This window comes from Netta rufina (assembly GCF_964035555.1).
Source record: "Netta rufina genome assembly, chromosome: 19".
NCBI lineage: Eukaryota > Metazoa > Chordata > Aves > Anseriformes > Anatidae > Netta > Netta rufina.
In genome coordinates this window covers 9,333,248-9,348,880 of record NC_140143.1, presented here as the reverse complement: position 1 = coordinate 9,348,880, position 15,633 = coordinate 9,333,248, and the positions used below count along the sequence as shown (strand labels likewise).

Below are 15,633 nucleotides of genomic sequence, written 5' to 3'. Positions count from 1 at the left end.
CACCTTCAACACAAGCCAGCCCTTCCAGGTTACCTTAACGTGCAGCCTGATGATCCTCAAGTTCCCCTTCGACACCCAGACGTGCAACATAAGCATCGCTTCATTTCTCTACCCAGGTACAGTGGCAAGCTAAGTTTTACCACAATGGGGCTAAATCTGCAGAAGGGATAGACGAGGTGGGCCCTGGCTGGCCCTGGGTTCCCTTAGCAGCACCACACACTGCTAGGGGAGTGCTATTTCAGGGCTCCAAACTGCAATCAGAGTCCATCCCAAGAGGAAAGGTTGAAAAATAAGCAGAAGTGCCATAAAACCCCCCAAGGTGCCATCTGCAAAGGACCCATAAGGTTTCCTCTCTGGTCCACATTCGCAGAGGTGCAGCCAAGTCTCTGCACTGCAGTCCTTTTAAATTTCTCCTTCATGGACTAAGAAACCACAGCAGTGCAAGAACCATTGCCTTTCCCCATCTGCATGCACCCTTGGTTGGGAGAGAAAAGGAGAGGAAATAACTAATTTTTTTATAGAAAACTAAATTCTGCATCTTCTCCCCTTCTCCCCCCTCCCCCTTGCCCAAGCAGTAACAGACCTGGTCATGAAAATCAAACGGACACCAGCTGAGATGATGAAAAACAGCCAGAGTTACTTCCTAACTGATGGAGAATGGAAGTTCACCAACCTGAGCATCGGTGAATACAGAGAAAGGTTGGATGACGAAGAATATCCAGTGATCACCTACAAGGTACTGCAGTACATTCATATTATGTTGTACCAGTATAAAAAAAATAAATAAATAAAAAATGAAACCAGATGGCTTTTCACATTAGGGAATGAGCAGTCGCTCAACACAGCACATTATCTCTTACCTACATTTCTTTCACCTTCCTCGACAGATTTCCATGGAGAGACGACCGACTCTGTATGTTCTGAACCTGATCCTGCCCACCTGCGCCCTGTACCTGCTCGATATGGCTGTGCTGTTTGGACCCAGCTCCCTCGAGGAGAAAATCAGCTTCCAGATTTCCATCATCCTGGGCAGCTCCATGTTGGCCGTGATTCTCAACAACATGCTTCCTACTTCCTCCAACGAACCACCCATAATAGGTATCCACCTCTACCGAATAAAGACTAACGGATTTTTACACAAAAAGAAAGGCTACTGGGCATTTATGGACCCATAAATGATTCCAGTAACAGCTGAATTTTATTATTTTGCTGGAAACAGCAATTTCCCCCTTCCTCACAACCCAAGTGAACACAGGCAGGATTACAGATTCAAGAAAATGGTGCCAATTAACAAATGTTTTCTTTGTTTTCCTCTTGTTCTGCAGTGATTTTCTTCTTAGGCACCTTCCTGTTAATGATCATGGCTGTGTTAGACACCTTCTTCCTGCTGCACCAGCAGCACAAATCCCTACGCTTAGACAAGGCTCTCGGAAGCATCCAGCAAGGTAAATAAACTAAAATAAAATAAATTCGGAGCCAAGTAGTCCAGGTTAGCTGAACTTCAGGTTGGAGTGAGGGTGGGTTTCCTCTGGGCAACCAGTGGCCCAGGTGGGTCTCGGGAGTCATTCACAACCGCCCTGCTCCGACATCTGTTCTTTGCAGGCGTGCACACCAAGCTGGCAACGACAGAGGCCAACAACCAGGCCACAAAGCACCTCGCCAAGAAGAGCCAGGAAAAAGGGCAGCAAGCCAAGCCCCACTGGAAACCACAGGAGCAGGACCCCGTTCTGCCAGTCCTGGAGAAGGTGCTTCTCTACAGTCACTTATTCTTGTCATTCTTTTTTTTTGCTGTTATTTCTATAAAATGGAGCAGCTAGGGGCCAGCTCTGTGTTATGCTCATTCAGTCGTTCTCAATTTTATTGTTTCTAATCCCTCCACTGTCTTGTTTTTTTCTCCTGCTTGATTCATAGAACTGCAGATGTTTCAGTTGCCTAAATTTAAAATAAAAAAAAAAACAAACCAGGGCATAAGACGGGCATGGTTCCTGCTGTGTACTCTAGTTCAGTAAAACTACACACGTTCTTGCAGTGCTGTGTGGGCTAGCAAAGTACCTGTACAAAACCATAGTGGAATCAGGGGACAGAACCTTCCTTCCATCGGACAGTAATTCTTACAACCACACGCCCCTTACAATAGGAAAAGGGAATTAATGTCCTTTTTTGTCATGGAGATGTTTCCGTTCTGAGGAAAGGTGGTTAAGAGTTCCACCTTCGGTAATTAAATAAATCAATGCAAGTACAAAGCCTCTGTTGTATTGTTTTTGTGATTACTGAGGTCTGCATCATTCAGAAATCCGAGACAGAGAACAGTAGGATAACCAGAATTAATGGGGTAAAGTTTTTCAATATCAAACTTCTGAACCTATTCTCATTTACAAACCTTCAAATCCTACTGCAGTTGACTCCACCATCTCAACTAGCAAGCCCCAGACCACTGCCCACAAAACTGAGGGATACCTCCCACTGCACCACAGATCACTGCTGAATACAAATCCTTTCGTGGTGCTGGAGTGTAAATCCATCTCCTGAGCAAGAACTCATCCGCACAGGCTACAAACAAGCAGAAGCTCGATACTGATCTACATTCCCAGCACCGCGTGGTTACAACGGGGAACGGACGGCTTGCTTGTGTTACAGATGCTGCAGCAGGTTGTATCGTCAGGTTCTGGGATCTTGGTGCTTGCTACAGAAATCAAGTCCGCAGGTAAATGAGAGAATCCAGGAACACCAGCCCGTTTGCACACCCAGCTACAGTTCCGCATTTCCCAACACCTTGCAACCTCATATCTAAGATTTGAGCCACAGACAGGAGGGGGAATACTTTATTTAGATCACAGAATCTGACAGTCGTTAGGCAAACCGCTTCCAGACCAGCTTACAGATCAGCAATCGGTCTGTGAGGCCAGAACGGGTTCTTCTCCATATCCAGTTTGGTTTCAGGGAAGGCTTCAGCCATGTCTTCATTTGTCATTTGTTCAAAGGGAATCATGCTTTTGAGCTTCTGAAGCTTGAAGAAGGAGCAGAGACAAAAGTGTTACAAGTCACTTCTCAGCAGGAAAGAGCAAAGCACACAGAGGACAGAACAAGGTGTAAGCCAGGCAGGATTCAAGAGAATATTCAGCAAACAACGCCCAGACTTACGTGCTGTTCGTACTGGGCAATCCGAGCTTTGGAAGCCTGCACATACTCGGCGGTGTTCTTTGCCTGCAGGAAAGCAAAGGACGTGGGGAACATGGTTATGCTCAAGGACGACAACCTGAAGCGAGCCTGCAAGCCCACACACTGAGTTTGCAGTAAAATTTAGTATCCTGACACTAGGTAAACCAACAAAATCTTGATCAAACCCCAAACAGCCAAACCCTCCCCAGCGCAGAGATGATCTTGCTGAGCCAGAAGCCTGCAAAGACCAGAGCCGTGCTCCATCTCAGGCTGCCCTGCCTAGGCAGACGACCATGCGGAACACACCTTCCTTCTTGCCCCTTCCCAGCAGAGGTCAGAGACAAGCCCAGCATCTGGGCACAGCATCAATACTTACAGCTTCCTGCTCCTGGGCATCAATCTTAGCAGTTTGCGTGTCCACTGGTTCAGGAACCTTCAGTGCACTGAACTGTAAATTGAAGGAGAAATCTTTAAATGGTTTGTTTGCTTGAAATAATCCTTCACACCAAGGTCACTCTCCCCAGCAGCAGGGGGCCGTTCTCTTCTTTCTCCCTAAGACACACTCACAACTGTGTAAGTTAACAAGCTTTCTAAAACTGATCCCTGCAGCTTGAACGTGTACTTCCCAGGCAGCACTGCTCACCGGGATGCTTCAAGCAACCTTTTCTGAAGTGCACAGCATCACCAGGGCACACAATGCTACATACATTCATCACAGCATCATGAGGAAGCGAGGAAGTCTAACACCTCAGACTCATCCCGTCACAGGCAGATTTTCCCCAAGACAAAGTTTCCAGATCCAGCTGAGGTCTGTGGGCCCTTGCTGTCTCACAGCAGCCAGTTTCCCTACGGCCAGCGGCAGCGTGTGACCTTCAGCAGGAGCCTCTCCTGTTCCTGGGGGTACGGCAACCCCTGCAGGCACCAGCCAGCCCTGCACTTCCCCTAGCCAGACCTGCGCTTGTCAATGATCGTTTGCTCCAGGAGAGGCATCACCTGAGCCCACTCCTACAGGCAAAAGGATGTTATCGAGTTTTCCTCCACCAGCTTTCTCACCGTACAGTGCCACAGCTTTCACCCTAACAGTCAGCACTGAAGTGACCTCCTCAAGGTGAGCAACACCAACTGCAGAGCACGAAGCAAGGGAACCTACCAGAACTGGAAACACCTCAATTCTGGTGTTTCCCACTCCAAGACATTCCCCATGTAGGCCTCTGAAGAAAAGCAACGCGCAGGCTGACAGAGGTACTGACCTTCTTCTGGAACTCGTCCACCATGCCAGCCTTCGCAATGGCAGCCTTGTAGTGAGCCCAGTCGATGGTGGGGGGCTTCTCCGGCAGGCTGGCCAGCCTAAGGGGACAGGGGACAGCAGTCACCTCACGCTGTCATTTGCTCTCTGCCACAATTACTTTTCAGAGAGTTAACAGAGCCTGCTGAGCTTAATTGCAAATATCTCCGGGTCTCTCCTTAATAACAAAGAGCCAGCCCTGCAGATTCCCCCACCCTTAAAACAGATTTCTCTGTATGGCCAAAGCAAATGCAGCCTGCGGCCCTGCTGCCGGCAACACCTGGATGCAGCCCGTGCAGGAGAGCTGGGCGGTTTTCACCGCGCTAACTCAGTGTCAGGCAGCGACACCACCTGCAACAGCCCCCACACACCACGCAGGGGACGCCAAAGCACCTGACAAAACCCATCCATTTTCCGTCTTGAAAACAACCCATTTTAACATCCCCTGGAGCATTTTGTAACACCATAACTACAGCCACCAGCTCAAGCCGGGCCCGCAGCGGCTGCACAACCCAGCGAGGCTTCGAGTGGCCGCCGAAGGGGGCGCGGGGCCGGCACTCACCGTGCTGACAGCGCGTCGCTGCGGGTCTTCAGGGCGTTGAACATGGCCCGCTGGTTGGCCGGCACCCGCTCGGCGAAGGCGGCCCAGTCGATGGCCTTGAGAGCAGCTCTGCGGCCCGCCATGCTGCGCCTGAGGGACAGGGGGAGGGTAGCGGCTGGGGGGGGCCGGGACAAGGCCCAGAACCGGGAGGGGGAGACCTGGGACTGGGGAGGGAGCTCGGGAGGGCCCGGGGGGGGACACAGGACAGGGCCCAGGACCAGGGGGCGCTGGGGGGGAGCTGGGGGGGGCGCTGAGGGGGTGCTGAGGGGGCGCTGGGGGCCCCCCCGGCGGCGCCCGCTGCCCTCAGCCCCCCCCGGCCCCTCTCACCTTGAGCCGCGCCCGCCGTCCCCTGCCGAGCAACGCGCCGGAAGTCCCGCCCCCTCCCCTCCGGTTCCGGTTCCGGTTCCGCCCGCGGTGCCCCGGAAGCGGCGGGCGGCGATGGCGGCGGGGCGGCGCTGAGCGGGGCCGGGCATGGCGGAGCTGGCGGCGGCCGAGGGGCCCCCCCGGGGCCGCACCCCCAGCCCCGGCCCCGCGCCGGTTGCCGGGGGGGTCCCGGGACCGCCCAGCCCCCGTTCGGCCGCTCCGGGGGCTTCGGGAGCGGCCCCGGCCGCCTCCAAGTGGGTGCGGCTGAACGTGGGCGGCACGTACTTCGTCAGCACCCGGCAGACGCTGTGTAGGGAGCCCAAATCCTTCCTCTGCCGCCTCTGCTGCCAGGACGGGCCCGAGCTGGGCTCCGACAAGGTGAGGGGGCGGCGGCGGGGCCGGTGTTGGAGCCCCCGCCGGTTACCGCGAAGGGTTGGCAGGGGGTTGGTGTTCGTAGCTGCGGGGCACGGTGAGGGCTGTGCAGGTGGCTGGGGGTTGTGGGATCCACCACAGGAAGGTGAAACCTCCTTGGAACAAAACCTTCTCGTGGCCACAGCCATCAACACCCTCAGCAAACAAAGGAGGTGAGCACAGGGTCATTAAAGTCAGAGAAGCCCTCCAAGATCTGGTCCAGCCCTCCCCCTGCCACCCACATCACCCCCAAGCACCACATCCCCAAGACCTCACGTTTTGTTGTCGCTTTAAAGCAGCCTGCGTGGCCGGTCAGACATTGCTGTAGGGAGATGATGTGGCAGCCTCCTGCACAGCCTCTGTCAGCCCTTCCAGGCTGGTTCGGGAGATGCTTTCAGTCATGAGCTGTTGGTGAGCTGATGACATTAGTTGTTGTATGCCAGCCTGCCAGACACCGCTCAGAGACAGGGCTGGTATGCTGTAATTTGCATTTTTAGTAGTAGAAAGAAAAACAAATGCTTCCTTTAAAGCTTATCATATGTTGTTTACCAGAACTGGAAATGCAATTTTTTCTAGATAAACTAGTCTGGAAAACAAGATTAGACAGAGCATGAACACCAGGTTTGTGTTTTTATTATTGCAGTGAAGAAAAACTGCTAAGCGCTGCTTTTCCCTTTGGTTATATGAACTCTGTTCATAGAAGTACTTCACGTGAGGCATCTGCCAGCACCATCAAGCTGCAACAGTTGTAGCTGGGTTCAGGTACTGAAAAAAATGTTGGATAAAGCTTGGGGTCACTAATTCAACCTTTACAGGCAAAGGAGTCGGGTATTCTCATAGAAAAACTGTTCTATTTGTCGTTTTCAAATGAAATTGTTTCTAGTACTATTTAACTCTGCCTGCTTCCTTCCTGTGCACACTCTACAGGATGAGACAGGCGCATATCTCATCGATAGAGACCCCACCTATTTTGGCCCAATACTGAACTACCTCCGCCACGGGAAGCTTATCATAAACAAGGAGCTCGCAGAAGAAGGTAAGAGAAAAAACTTCCCAGCGGTACTGCTAGCCTTCAGTTTCCCAGAAGGATGCTCGTTAAAAGGGATTAAATCATTAGATCCTGCATCCTCCTGGAAGCAGAGGCCTCTGGTTTATGGTACAGCCCATCACTGCTCTGCTTAACACAAAGGCTTCTGGCAGCAGAGCAAATGATCTGATAGAAAGGCTCTTCTCCCCCCGCAGACAGCACTAGCAGCAGCTCTGCACGAGCAGGCAGCTTTGGTGACTTCCCCTTAGAGAGGGAACACCGCAGAGATTGTGCCATGAGGTTTCTGATAAGCCCAAGGAAAGGGGGATGATCTTTAAGTACCCTGTAAGTCCCCAAAGGAGGTGACAGCTCCCTTCTAGCCTGGAAATGTGAGATCAGCGGCAGTCATATTCAGCACCTGGAGATTTTCTTACACGTGGGTGAGGTTTGGAGGCAGCAGCAGGTGTTGCATCCTTGTAGCTGAATCATCTTCACTCCGCCCTGCATAAAGGAACAGAATTTGTCTCTGCTTTTTGTTCCCTTCTTAGGGGTCCTGGAAGAAGCCGAGTTCTACAATATCGCATCTCTCGTGCGACTGGTGAAGGAGCGGATACGGGATAACGAGAACAGAACCTCTCAAGTAATGCACATGAAATTTACCTTCTGAAGTCAGTCGGTTTCTGTAGCGTAGTAGGACGTGTGGCTGCAGGCACTTCCAGTAGCAGTTTTTAGCTTAGTTGTCTTTAACAGCAGGAACCCTTGTTTTTAGTGAGATCCAAGGCACAGCTAGGAACACGTATCCATTACGGCTTCACAAGAACAGGCCGGTCTTCTTGTTAACGCTGCAGGGAAAGGCAATGAACGGTTAAATAAGAGGGACTGGGAGCAAAGATGGGGAATTATGAACCAAAACACACAGCTTCAGGAGGTAAAGAATAGTTCAGTTCTTCTCCAAACTGTTTTCTGCCCTGTACGGCTGTCCTTTTGTGGCCATTTTTCCTGTTACTGATACTAACATACTCAGGAGATTCAATTTCAGAAGGGAAACATTCTCAAAAAGCAGTAAATGAATTTGAAAACAAAAGTGTTGCTTTCAGTTGCATTTAGGCACCTGAAAGGCTTTTTTAAGAGAAGGGTACCAACTGTACGTGCCCGTTTTAGAATTGGTTGGATAGTCACAAAAATAAAACCTCAGTCTACGTGGCTCAGCCTTCCTCAAATAACACAGAGCAGGACACTCCATTAATTTAGGCTAATTAGTTTCCTCGCTTGATACCAGTGCAACAATTATTCAACTCCTACTTGTTTTTTTCTCCATGCTTTAGGGACCTGTGAAGCACGTGTACAGAGTCCTGCAGTGCCAAGAGGAGGAGCTCACGCAGATGGTGTCCACGATGTCTGATGGGTGGAAATTTGAACAGGTACCCATAAGCAGGCTGAGCAGCCGTCTGGTTTTGTAGGATAAATGAAATGTGCTAACTTAAAAGGAAATACATTCTTCTACCCACCCATGATTCAGTAGTTTGGGAAATCTACCAAAATACCATGCGTTTGTTGAGTAAATAGCAGTGAGTGGTGTGAAGTATCCAACAGCTGAAAGGTCAAGGCAGCAGAGGAACAAAAAAAAAAAAAAAAAGTTTCGTGTGGCTATCTTTCGTCTTTAACACAAACAAAATCTATTAACTGTATGTCAGGTCAGTAATGACAGCCCCCAAGTCTTGCTACAGCAAAACTGTATCAGTAGTCATCTGTCTGGGAAAGCTGCTGACTGCATATGCCCCATAAACATGAAGCTCTCTTAAAATCCATGACAACATGGAAGCTAGGGTGCACACCACACATTAAAGTTTCCTGGATATACACAGCTGATAAGAACCACATTGCTCTCTTCAGATTTTTTAGGTTTACTATCTGGAAAGCAGAACAGAGTTGTAAAAGACAGATTAGCGCTGCACTCTAGGATGTCCTTTTAATGTAATAAGGATAAATATGAGACAGATGGGATTTCTTGGATCGAGTCCAGACCTCTCATAACAGTAATATAACAATCCTATTTATGCAGATACCAAATTCCATCCCGATGGCTCCTATGCAAAGAGTGGTGCCAGTTTGCTACGCGTCCCTTAGTTAATCTAACATTTGCCTGTGGTAAGGAATTGCCTTTCCAGTGTTTATACATTAAAGTCAGAAGGCCAGATTTGAGACAAGTTCAACACAGACACACAGTCTGCATCAGGAAGCCTGGACCAAGAGTCTGCACTGCCCTGCCCTTATCTGAATGAGGCATTATATATTGCAAAGCCTGATGCATTTATTTTTATTCTTTCTGCCCTCAGTGATGGGGAAATGTGTTCACCATTACAGATTTCTTCATGAGGCTCCAGGTGCCACTAGAGGGCTCTGGAGCTTTTCTCAGTCTGCCTTTCAAAGGCACCGGAAAGCCTGTGACACAGGAGGGTGCTGGAAGGGGTTTGGCTTGTTGACACTTCAGGTCAGAACAGGTCTCCCTGGCCAGCTGTAGCTCACAAAGCAATTGCAGGAATAAAGCAAAGAGTCAAGACTTGTTGATGGTCCTTACCTTGGCTGTCTCCTGTTGCACAGCTAATCAGCATTGGATCTTCCTATAACTACGGAAACGAAGACCAGGCAGAATTCCTCTGTGTTGTGTCCAGGGAACTCAACAATTCCACCAACGGCATTGTCAAAGAGCCCAGTGAGAAGGCAAAGGTAAGGCATCTGCTCAGGCCTATTGACTTGGATCCTCCCGTGCTAAGAAGATCCCTTCTGACACCAGCAGATCCATGATCTGTGGTAGCAGTTCTGTGTACCAGCTTGCCTATTTCCCCCCATGTGAATGAGCTTACCTTACTAAAAGATTTCCTGGCTTATTGTACATTTCAAATTAAGGAAGTTCCAGCTGAATGTGTAAGGGAAGTTCTGGTAGAACACAGGGGCACTTGTTTAACGTGACAGAGCACTGGAACAGGTCACCCAGAGAGGTTGTGGAGTCTCCTTCTCTGGAGACACTCAAAACCCACCTGGCTACCATCCTGCACAACAGGCTCTAGGTGATCCTGCTCGGCAGAGGGGTTGGACTGGATGATCTTCAGAGCTCCCCTCCAACCTCAGCCACTTTGTAATTCTGTAAGAAAGAAAAAATAGAGGAAAGACTTGAAAAAGGAGGACATCATAGCAATGACTGTTGAGATTGGTCACGTTTTGTGGTTGAAGCATACTGTAGGGAAGAGACAGACACTTTTTCCTACCTCAGTCCATTTTTCCCCAGAAACTGAAGTTTATATTCTTAACTCCTGGAAGGCAGCTAAGCACGGTTTCTAGAGAAGGGTCTCAGTTTTAACCAGCTTGCCATTCATTACAGTAGCATAAAAGCCAGCAAGGTGCTCTCATTCCTTCTCTTGTTAGTCCATCTTGCCTTTGTAAAACTTTGAAAAAAAAAAAAAAAAAAAAAAAAGATTCGAAACAAGAACTTACGCATCTGAAATTGTCTAAATTATTTATTTATTTACTTATTTTTCAGATTCTTCAAGAGCGAGGATCCCGGATGTAATTCAAGTGTCTACTCCTCTAAAAATCCCAGATGTCAAAAGGGCAATCTAGCTGGGCAGAGCATCTCTCCGCAGTGCAACCTTGCCCCTGTACAGTAACCAAGCTAACACAAAGCCGAGCCTGTCCTGCCAATGGCGAGTACTTCTGGTCAGAACCAAAGGCTTCCCTCCTTCTCTGGAAACCAAGAAAAGAAGAGACTCTTCCAGTTGGATAGTCCTTTCTATAAGTATCCATTTTATTTTCTTGGCCAGCGCTGTATTGAATTTTTCCAACAATGGCTGGGCTGGATTCCCAGATGGAGCCTTTGCAAAGGTTGCTCAGGTCCCCAGGCCCTCAGAGTCAGTCCCACCTTGCACAGGCTGCCACGGGTGGGAGGATCTGTTTGAGCTGTGCCATGTCTTGCACCCAGGTCTACCACCACCAGAGAAGTGCAAGGACCTTGCAACGCTCCCCCTCCTGATCAGCCACCCCCCCACACACAGATCAGAACAGGGTTTTAAAAGGAGGAACAAAGCAACCACTTGTAAAAAGAAAAACACTTTTTTCATTCTTGCTTTGTATTTGTTCCTTGTTCCATTCCTAAGAGCTGAGTTTAGATACTAAGGGGAGGGGAGTTGTGTGTACATCCAACGTGGGTCATGCTGTTAATGCTATTACGTATGGGCTCCTGACATTTTCCAAAGCCCATTGCTTCTCATGCATAAAGAGACCCGTGTTCACCCAGAGTGGTGGTAGAATAATAGTTCTGTCCTGTACGCTTCTCTGTTGAAGAAGAGTGGCAACATCTTTTCCCCTTTGCTACCTTGCCATGACCATATCTTAGCCTGGTGCAAAGTCACAAGGTTAGGGACTTGTTGCTGCCAAGTTCAGCTTTGCCTTGTTTGTCTCCAGCAGCATGAGCTCCGCTGCCTTCCTTCTCACCAGAGTACTTAGGGCAGAATTTCTTTTGTACTGTAGCAAGCAGGTAGGTCTGTTTTCACCCACGAGATTCTTTGCGGAAGAGATCCCCTATTTACACCCAATGATTTATCTGCGGCCCCCTCATGTACCCACCTTCAAGAGACCACCTCAAATTACAGAGGGGCATCACAGAGCTGGGGAGGGGTGGTGGTGAAAAGTTGCCAAACTGTTGTAATGTTTCTTGTCCAAAGTGGCGTATCGACTTCTGTGACTTTTTTTTTTGGAATGCCTTGGATGGATGTGCAAAATGTTTGTTTGTGCCTCTGGAATCTAATCTTAGCCAAACTGCAGTCACTGCTTCTCCTCTGTTAACCTGTGCCATCCCTAACCAAGGGCATGTCCCTCTTTGTCTGGTAAATGGAATTTCTTAGGAATTCACTGCTGCATGTTTTTCTCCTTTCATCCTGGCTTTGTTCTTTGTAGCCTAAGTGTCCTGGTATTTGGGTCTTTTGAGTCAAGTCCCAAACTGACAGTAAACGCAAAGCTTCAGAGATGCTGGAATTCACAGACATTGCTCAGAGCAGGTGATTCTCAGTAAAGTATCAGAAAATTCCTCACCTGGACTGAGGAGCCGGGCTTCTTCCTGGAGGAATTCAGCTACCTGTGGTCTCCTTGAAGTGTTAAGATAGAAACAGGTGTTTCCCACCTGATCACTTACTGCTGGCAGGGCTACCTTCAAGGGTAGCAGAACATTACTAAAGGTCTGACAGCCAGTTCAGCAGCAAAGGCACTGAGCAACACTGCTGCACTTGGCCTCTTTTCAGTCCTTCTGTATGTACACTGACCTGGCCTTTCCCATCCTTCTTTGCCAATATACCTCCTCCTCTGGAGGTTCTGCCTCCTTCTCAAGAGTGACTGGTCAATAATCTGTGCTAGTTTAATCCTGGTAACAAGAGGCCATGCCAAATGTCTTTGAATTCACATCGTGTCAGTTACAGGCTGTTGAAACGCCGCTGGCTTGCCATCATGCTGAGCAGCCAGCTCTTCTTCTCTCCATCTTCCCTGTTTATAATGTATTGAGATGGTATTGGTGTGATTAGACCACACGCCTTGGCTGGGCCTAAATAACACTGTGATGTGTATAGATATCTCTCCTCTGTCAGTATCTCGTAGCCTCAGTCATTGTCCATCTGTGCTCACAGCTGAGAAATCCAGAAGTGCATGTATGCAAGTTAACAGCCTAAAAAGCCCTCTGACTCTCACATTCATCTGTCTTCTCTCCCTTCCTTGGAGGAGGGAGTCTCCAGGAACTGGTCAAGAAATAGCAAACTAAAGGCAACAGGAACTGCTTGAGCCGCATTTGTCACATCAGTGCCAGCTGAGCACCTTCCTGTTCAAACCGTGGAGCTCACAGCAATGCTAGCGATCGTGTGAAGAGAGACGTTCTGTCCAGTACAGCTCGAGTAGATAAAATACCTCGTTGCTTCTTTTGTATCTCCAAAAGCACTATACGTGTTGAAGCCCACCAGAAGACTGCCTGATGCAAGAGCGATACCATCACTCTCCCCACCGAGCCAGAGAGAGCCTAAGAACTACCACTACCAGTTGAGTGGAACGGTTGTTTAACCGATACACAGGACAGACTATCAGCGTTGCATCTTGGTTCTCCAGGGGAAGATCGAAGTCCCCTTGGCTTCAATTGCGTAGTCTTTCAGTGCAACAAAAAAGAGTTAACAGTAGGAAAATGATCTGGTTGTTACTGGACACTCAACTTCTTGTGCGATATTTAGGACCAGGCATGAAATCCATCCCAGAAGGTCCATTCCCAGTGGAGGATTTCTTCGCTGACTGTGCTAAGTCACCTTTGCCCTGAGACCAGGGGCTGGTCTCAGCATTATGCACAAGTTGCATCCCTTCTGTGCTCAAGACAGGGCTTCTCCTTCTGTTGCCTTTCACTCAGTCACAACTATATAAAAACCATCACTGAATTAAGAATAAATTTGTCCCATTCACTCTTAAAAAGAAATAGCATGTTGTGAGTAGGGTGAGTGAGCAAGGGTAGAGCTACTGGATATCCAAGAGTGCTTGCATCTCTTGGGAAGGTTCACTTGAGAGCATTAATCCTAGGAACAGAGAGCATGACCTTTTGATTTTTTTTTTTATTTTTTTTTTTTACACTTTCCCAGTGGCCTAAATTGTTCCATTATGGCAAGACTGGAAATAACCTCTTGAAGTGTCTTTGTTTCTGCACATTTTTAAAAATAGATTTTCTCAGGGGTGACTGAGTGGGCTGAGGCCAAGGGGGCATGGTTCGCTGCAGGGTGACGGGACTGAGCAGCTCCCCAGTCCTGCAGCTGGGCCGTGGGCTCCTCCCCTCAGGTTTGCCTGCAAACCCGGAGGTTTTGTACAGTTTGTCACGTGTCAGTGCCCTTTGCTACTGTTTCTCTTTGTTTATTAAATGTGTTTGAATAACACTTGAGATGCTGTGATTTTTTTTTTTTCAAATAAAGATTCTGAAATGGGTTTGAAAAGTTTGAAGAAACAGTCTGCAGCCTGCTGCTTTCTTTGCATCCATTTGCAACTTTCCACAGCAACACTACGTTATAGGGGAAGAAACAAACTAGGAATCTGCATCTGGCTCCAATTCATTTATAACACTGATTTGCCAAGAGGAAAATCCAATTAGATTTAAGAATCCTTCTTGGTTACTTTCAGAGAACAAAGGCAAAAATCAAAGCACTTCTCTGATTTTCTCTTACACAAAAGAATCTGAACTACGTACATTTTACCACTTCCACTGACACCCACAAACAAGCAGGTTGTTAATACAAGCATTAAACATGAGCCACTAAGAAAGGACAAGGATTATTATGTCTTTTCATTTGCTAAACCTGTACTTGACGGCTCCAGCATGCATGGCAGAAAGGTCTGATGGTTTGGCAGCTTTGCCCCTTCCTGTCTCACAAAAGGCCTTCACTGAACATCTGCAGAAGCTTGCAAACAACTCTCTGCCTTCCCACTCAAGGCCAAAGATAGAGCATTCTTGCCATCACCAAGACAAAAGCAGAACAAACATGAGAGGGAAAAAAGAGGGGGGAAAAAAAAAAAAATACAGTTTCTTAAGAGCTTCCCCTTGTGTTCTGAGCCTGCAACTGTTTGCTGGGAGAGAAAGTGCCCCGGGCATGTAGAATTTGCTCTGAAACCCTGGAGGGTATTTTAAACATTTGATCTACCTCCACCCTGAACGCAGCCTTCCCGTGTGTGTCTTTAGCAAGACAGGGGATTAGCTGGGATTCAGATTTCCTGTTTACAGAGCACTGCAACTCAAAAACGTGTGAAACAGAAGTGCCAGGGGATGGGCGAGCAGCAGGGAGGTCAGGAGACAAAACCTTCAAGCTTTGGTGATGCTGAATTGTAGATAATGGTGCCCATTCCTCCTCAATACAGGGGTGGGAAAGGAGGAGGAGCAAAGATGTAAGTGAAGAATGGGTGAAGATGAAGTTACTTTGGACCACAAATAGCTGTTGCCTGCTGCAGCTGCTCTGAAGGCTGCCCCGGGCACGCTCCCTGCTTCCAGTTCTTCCCACTGTGGCAGAAGCCCCAAAGCAAGGAGCAGGGAAGGGCTGGCACATCCCCAACCTGGGGTTTAATACTGGAGCTATGTGAGATGAGACATTCTCTCCCCCATGACACCACAAAAGAGAGCTTAACGGCATGCAGGAGAAAGCAGAAAGCACAGCTGAGCCACCTCACCGCTTCACATGAGTTGATTTAGGACTGCCCTCACATCTCCTTAATAAATCCCCGTATCTCCATGCCAAACCCGACTGCAGGCCTCGACCTTGCCCCAGGCAGAGCCACACTCAGGTACAGCAGCCCCTGGCTGTCCTTTAAGGCCATGTAGGTCAGAAAGGCTTTGAACAGGAACCTGAACCAGCCCCGGGTCCGCCAGCTGGTCCCTCACGACACCTAGAGCAACGCTTCAGCACTGTGCCGGAGACACCGGCGTCACTCGGCAGTTTCTGTGGAAACCGCCACCAGCAGCAGCCAGGCCTCTGTGCCATCGCTCGCTTTCCCAGCCAAAGCTGTACAACACACAGAGCTCCTCCTAAAAAAATATCTTTTTTCCCCCCTTCTTGCTGCAGAGAACTGAGGCAATACCCAGCATTACCAAGCAGCAGGAGGTCGTGCTGGACAGGCAGCAGCACAGCATTACCCCACCCCAATAAACTGGGCCTCACACACCACCTCCTAACGAGCAGCCCCTGCTGCTCCCAGGGGCTCAGCTCTTCCTGCCCCCAACCCCAGGCGGCTCCAAGC

The 15,633-nt window shown here is 48.9% G+C and overlaps 2 protein-coding genes across 2 annotated transcripts; one reads left to right on the top strand and one right to left on the bottom strand.

Annotated features, from left to right (window-relative positions):
- Positions 1-2,806: 2,806 nt before the first annotated feature.
- On the bottom strand, positions 2,807-5,430 carry ATP5PD (ATP synthase peripheral stalk subunit d). Its single transcript, XM_084298729.1, has 6 exons — positions 5,373-5,430; positions 5,007-5,135; positions 4,410-4,506; positions 3,536-3,607; positions 3,142-3,204; positions 2,807-3,007 (listed from the first exon to the last, which is right to left on the bottom strand). Exons 2-6 carry the CDS (start codon positions 5,126-5,128, stop codon positions 2,876-2,878), a joined length of 486 nt encoding a protein of 161 aa, XP_084154855.1. The 5' UTR covers positions 5,129-5,135; positions 5,373-5,430; the 3' UTR covers positions 2,807-2,875.
- Positions 5,431-5,474: 44 nt separating this feature from the next.
- On the top strand, positions 5,475-13,787 carry KCTD2 (potassium channel tetramerization domain containing 2). The gene is made up of 6 exons (XM_084298574.1): positions 5,475-5,786; positions 6,747-6,855; positions 7,395-7,486; positions 8,172-8,267; positions 9,448-9,573; positions 10,385-13,787. Exons 1-6 carry the CDS (start codon positions 5,517-5,519, stop codon positions 10,412-10,414), a joined length of 723 nt encoding a protein of 240 aa, XP_084154700.1. The 5' UTR covers positions 5,475-5,516; the 3' UTR covers positions 10,415-13,787.
- The last annotated feature ends 1,846 nt before the right edge of the window (positions 13,788-15,633 follow it).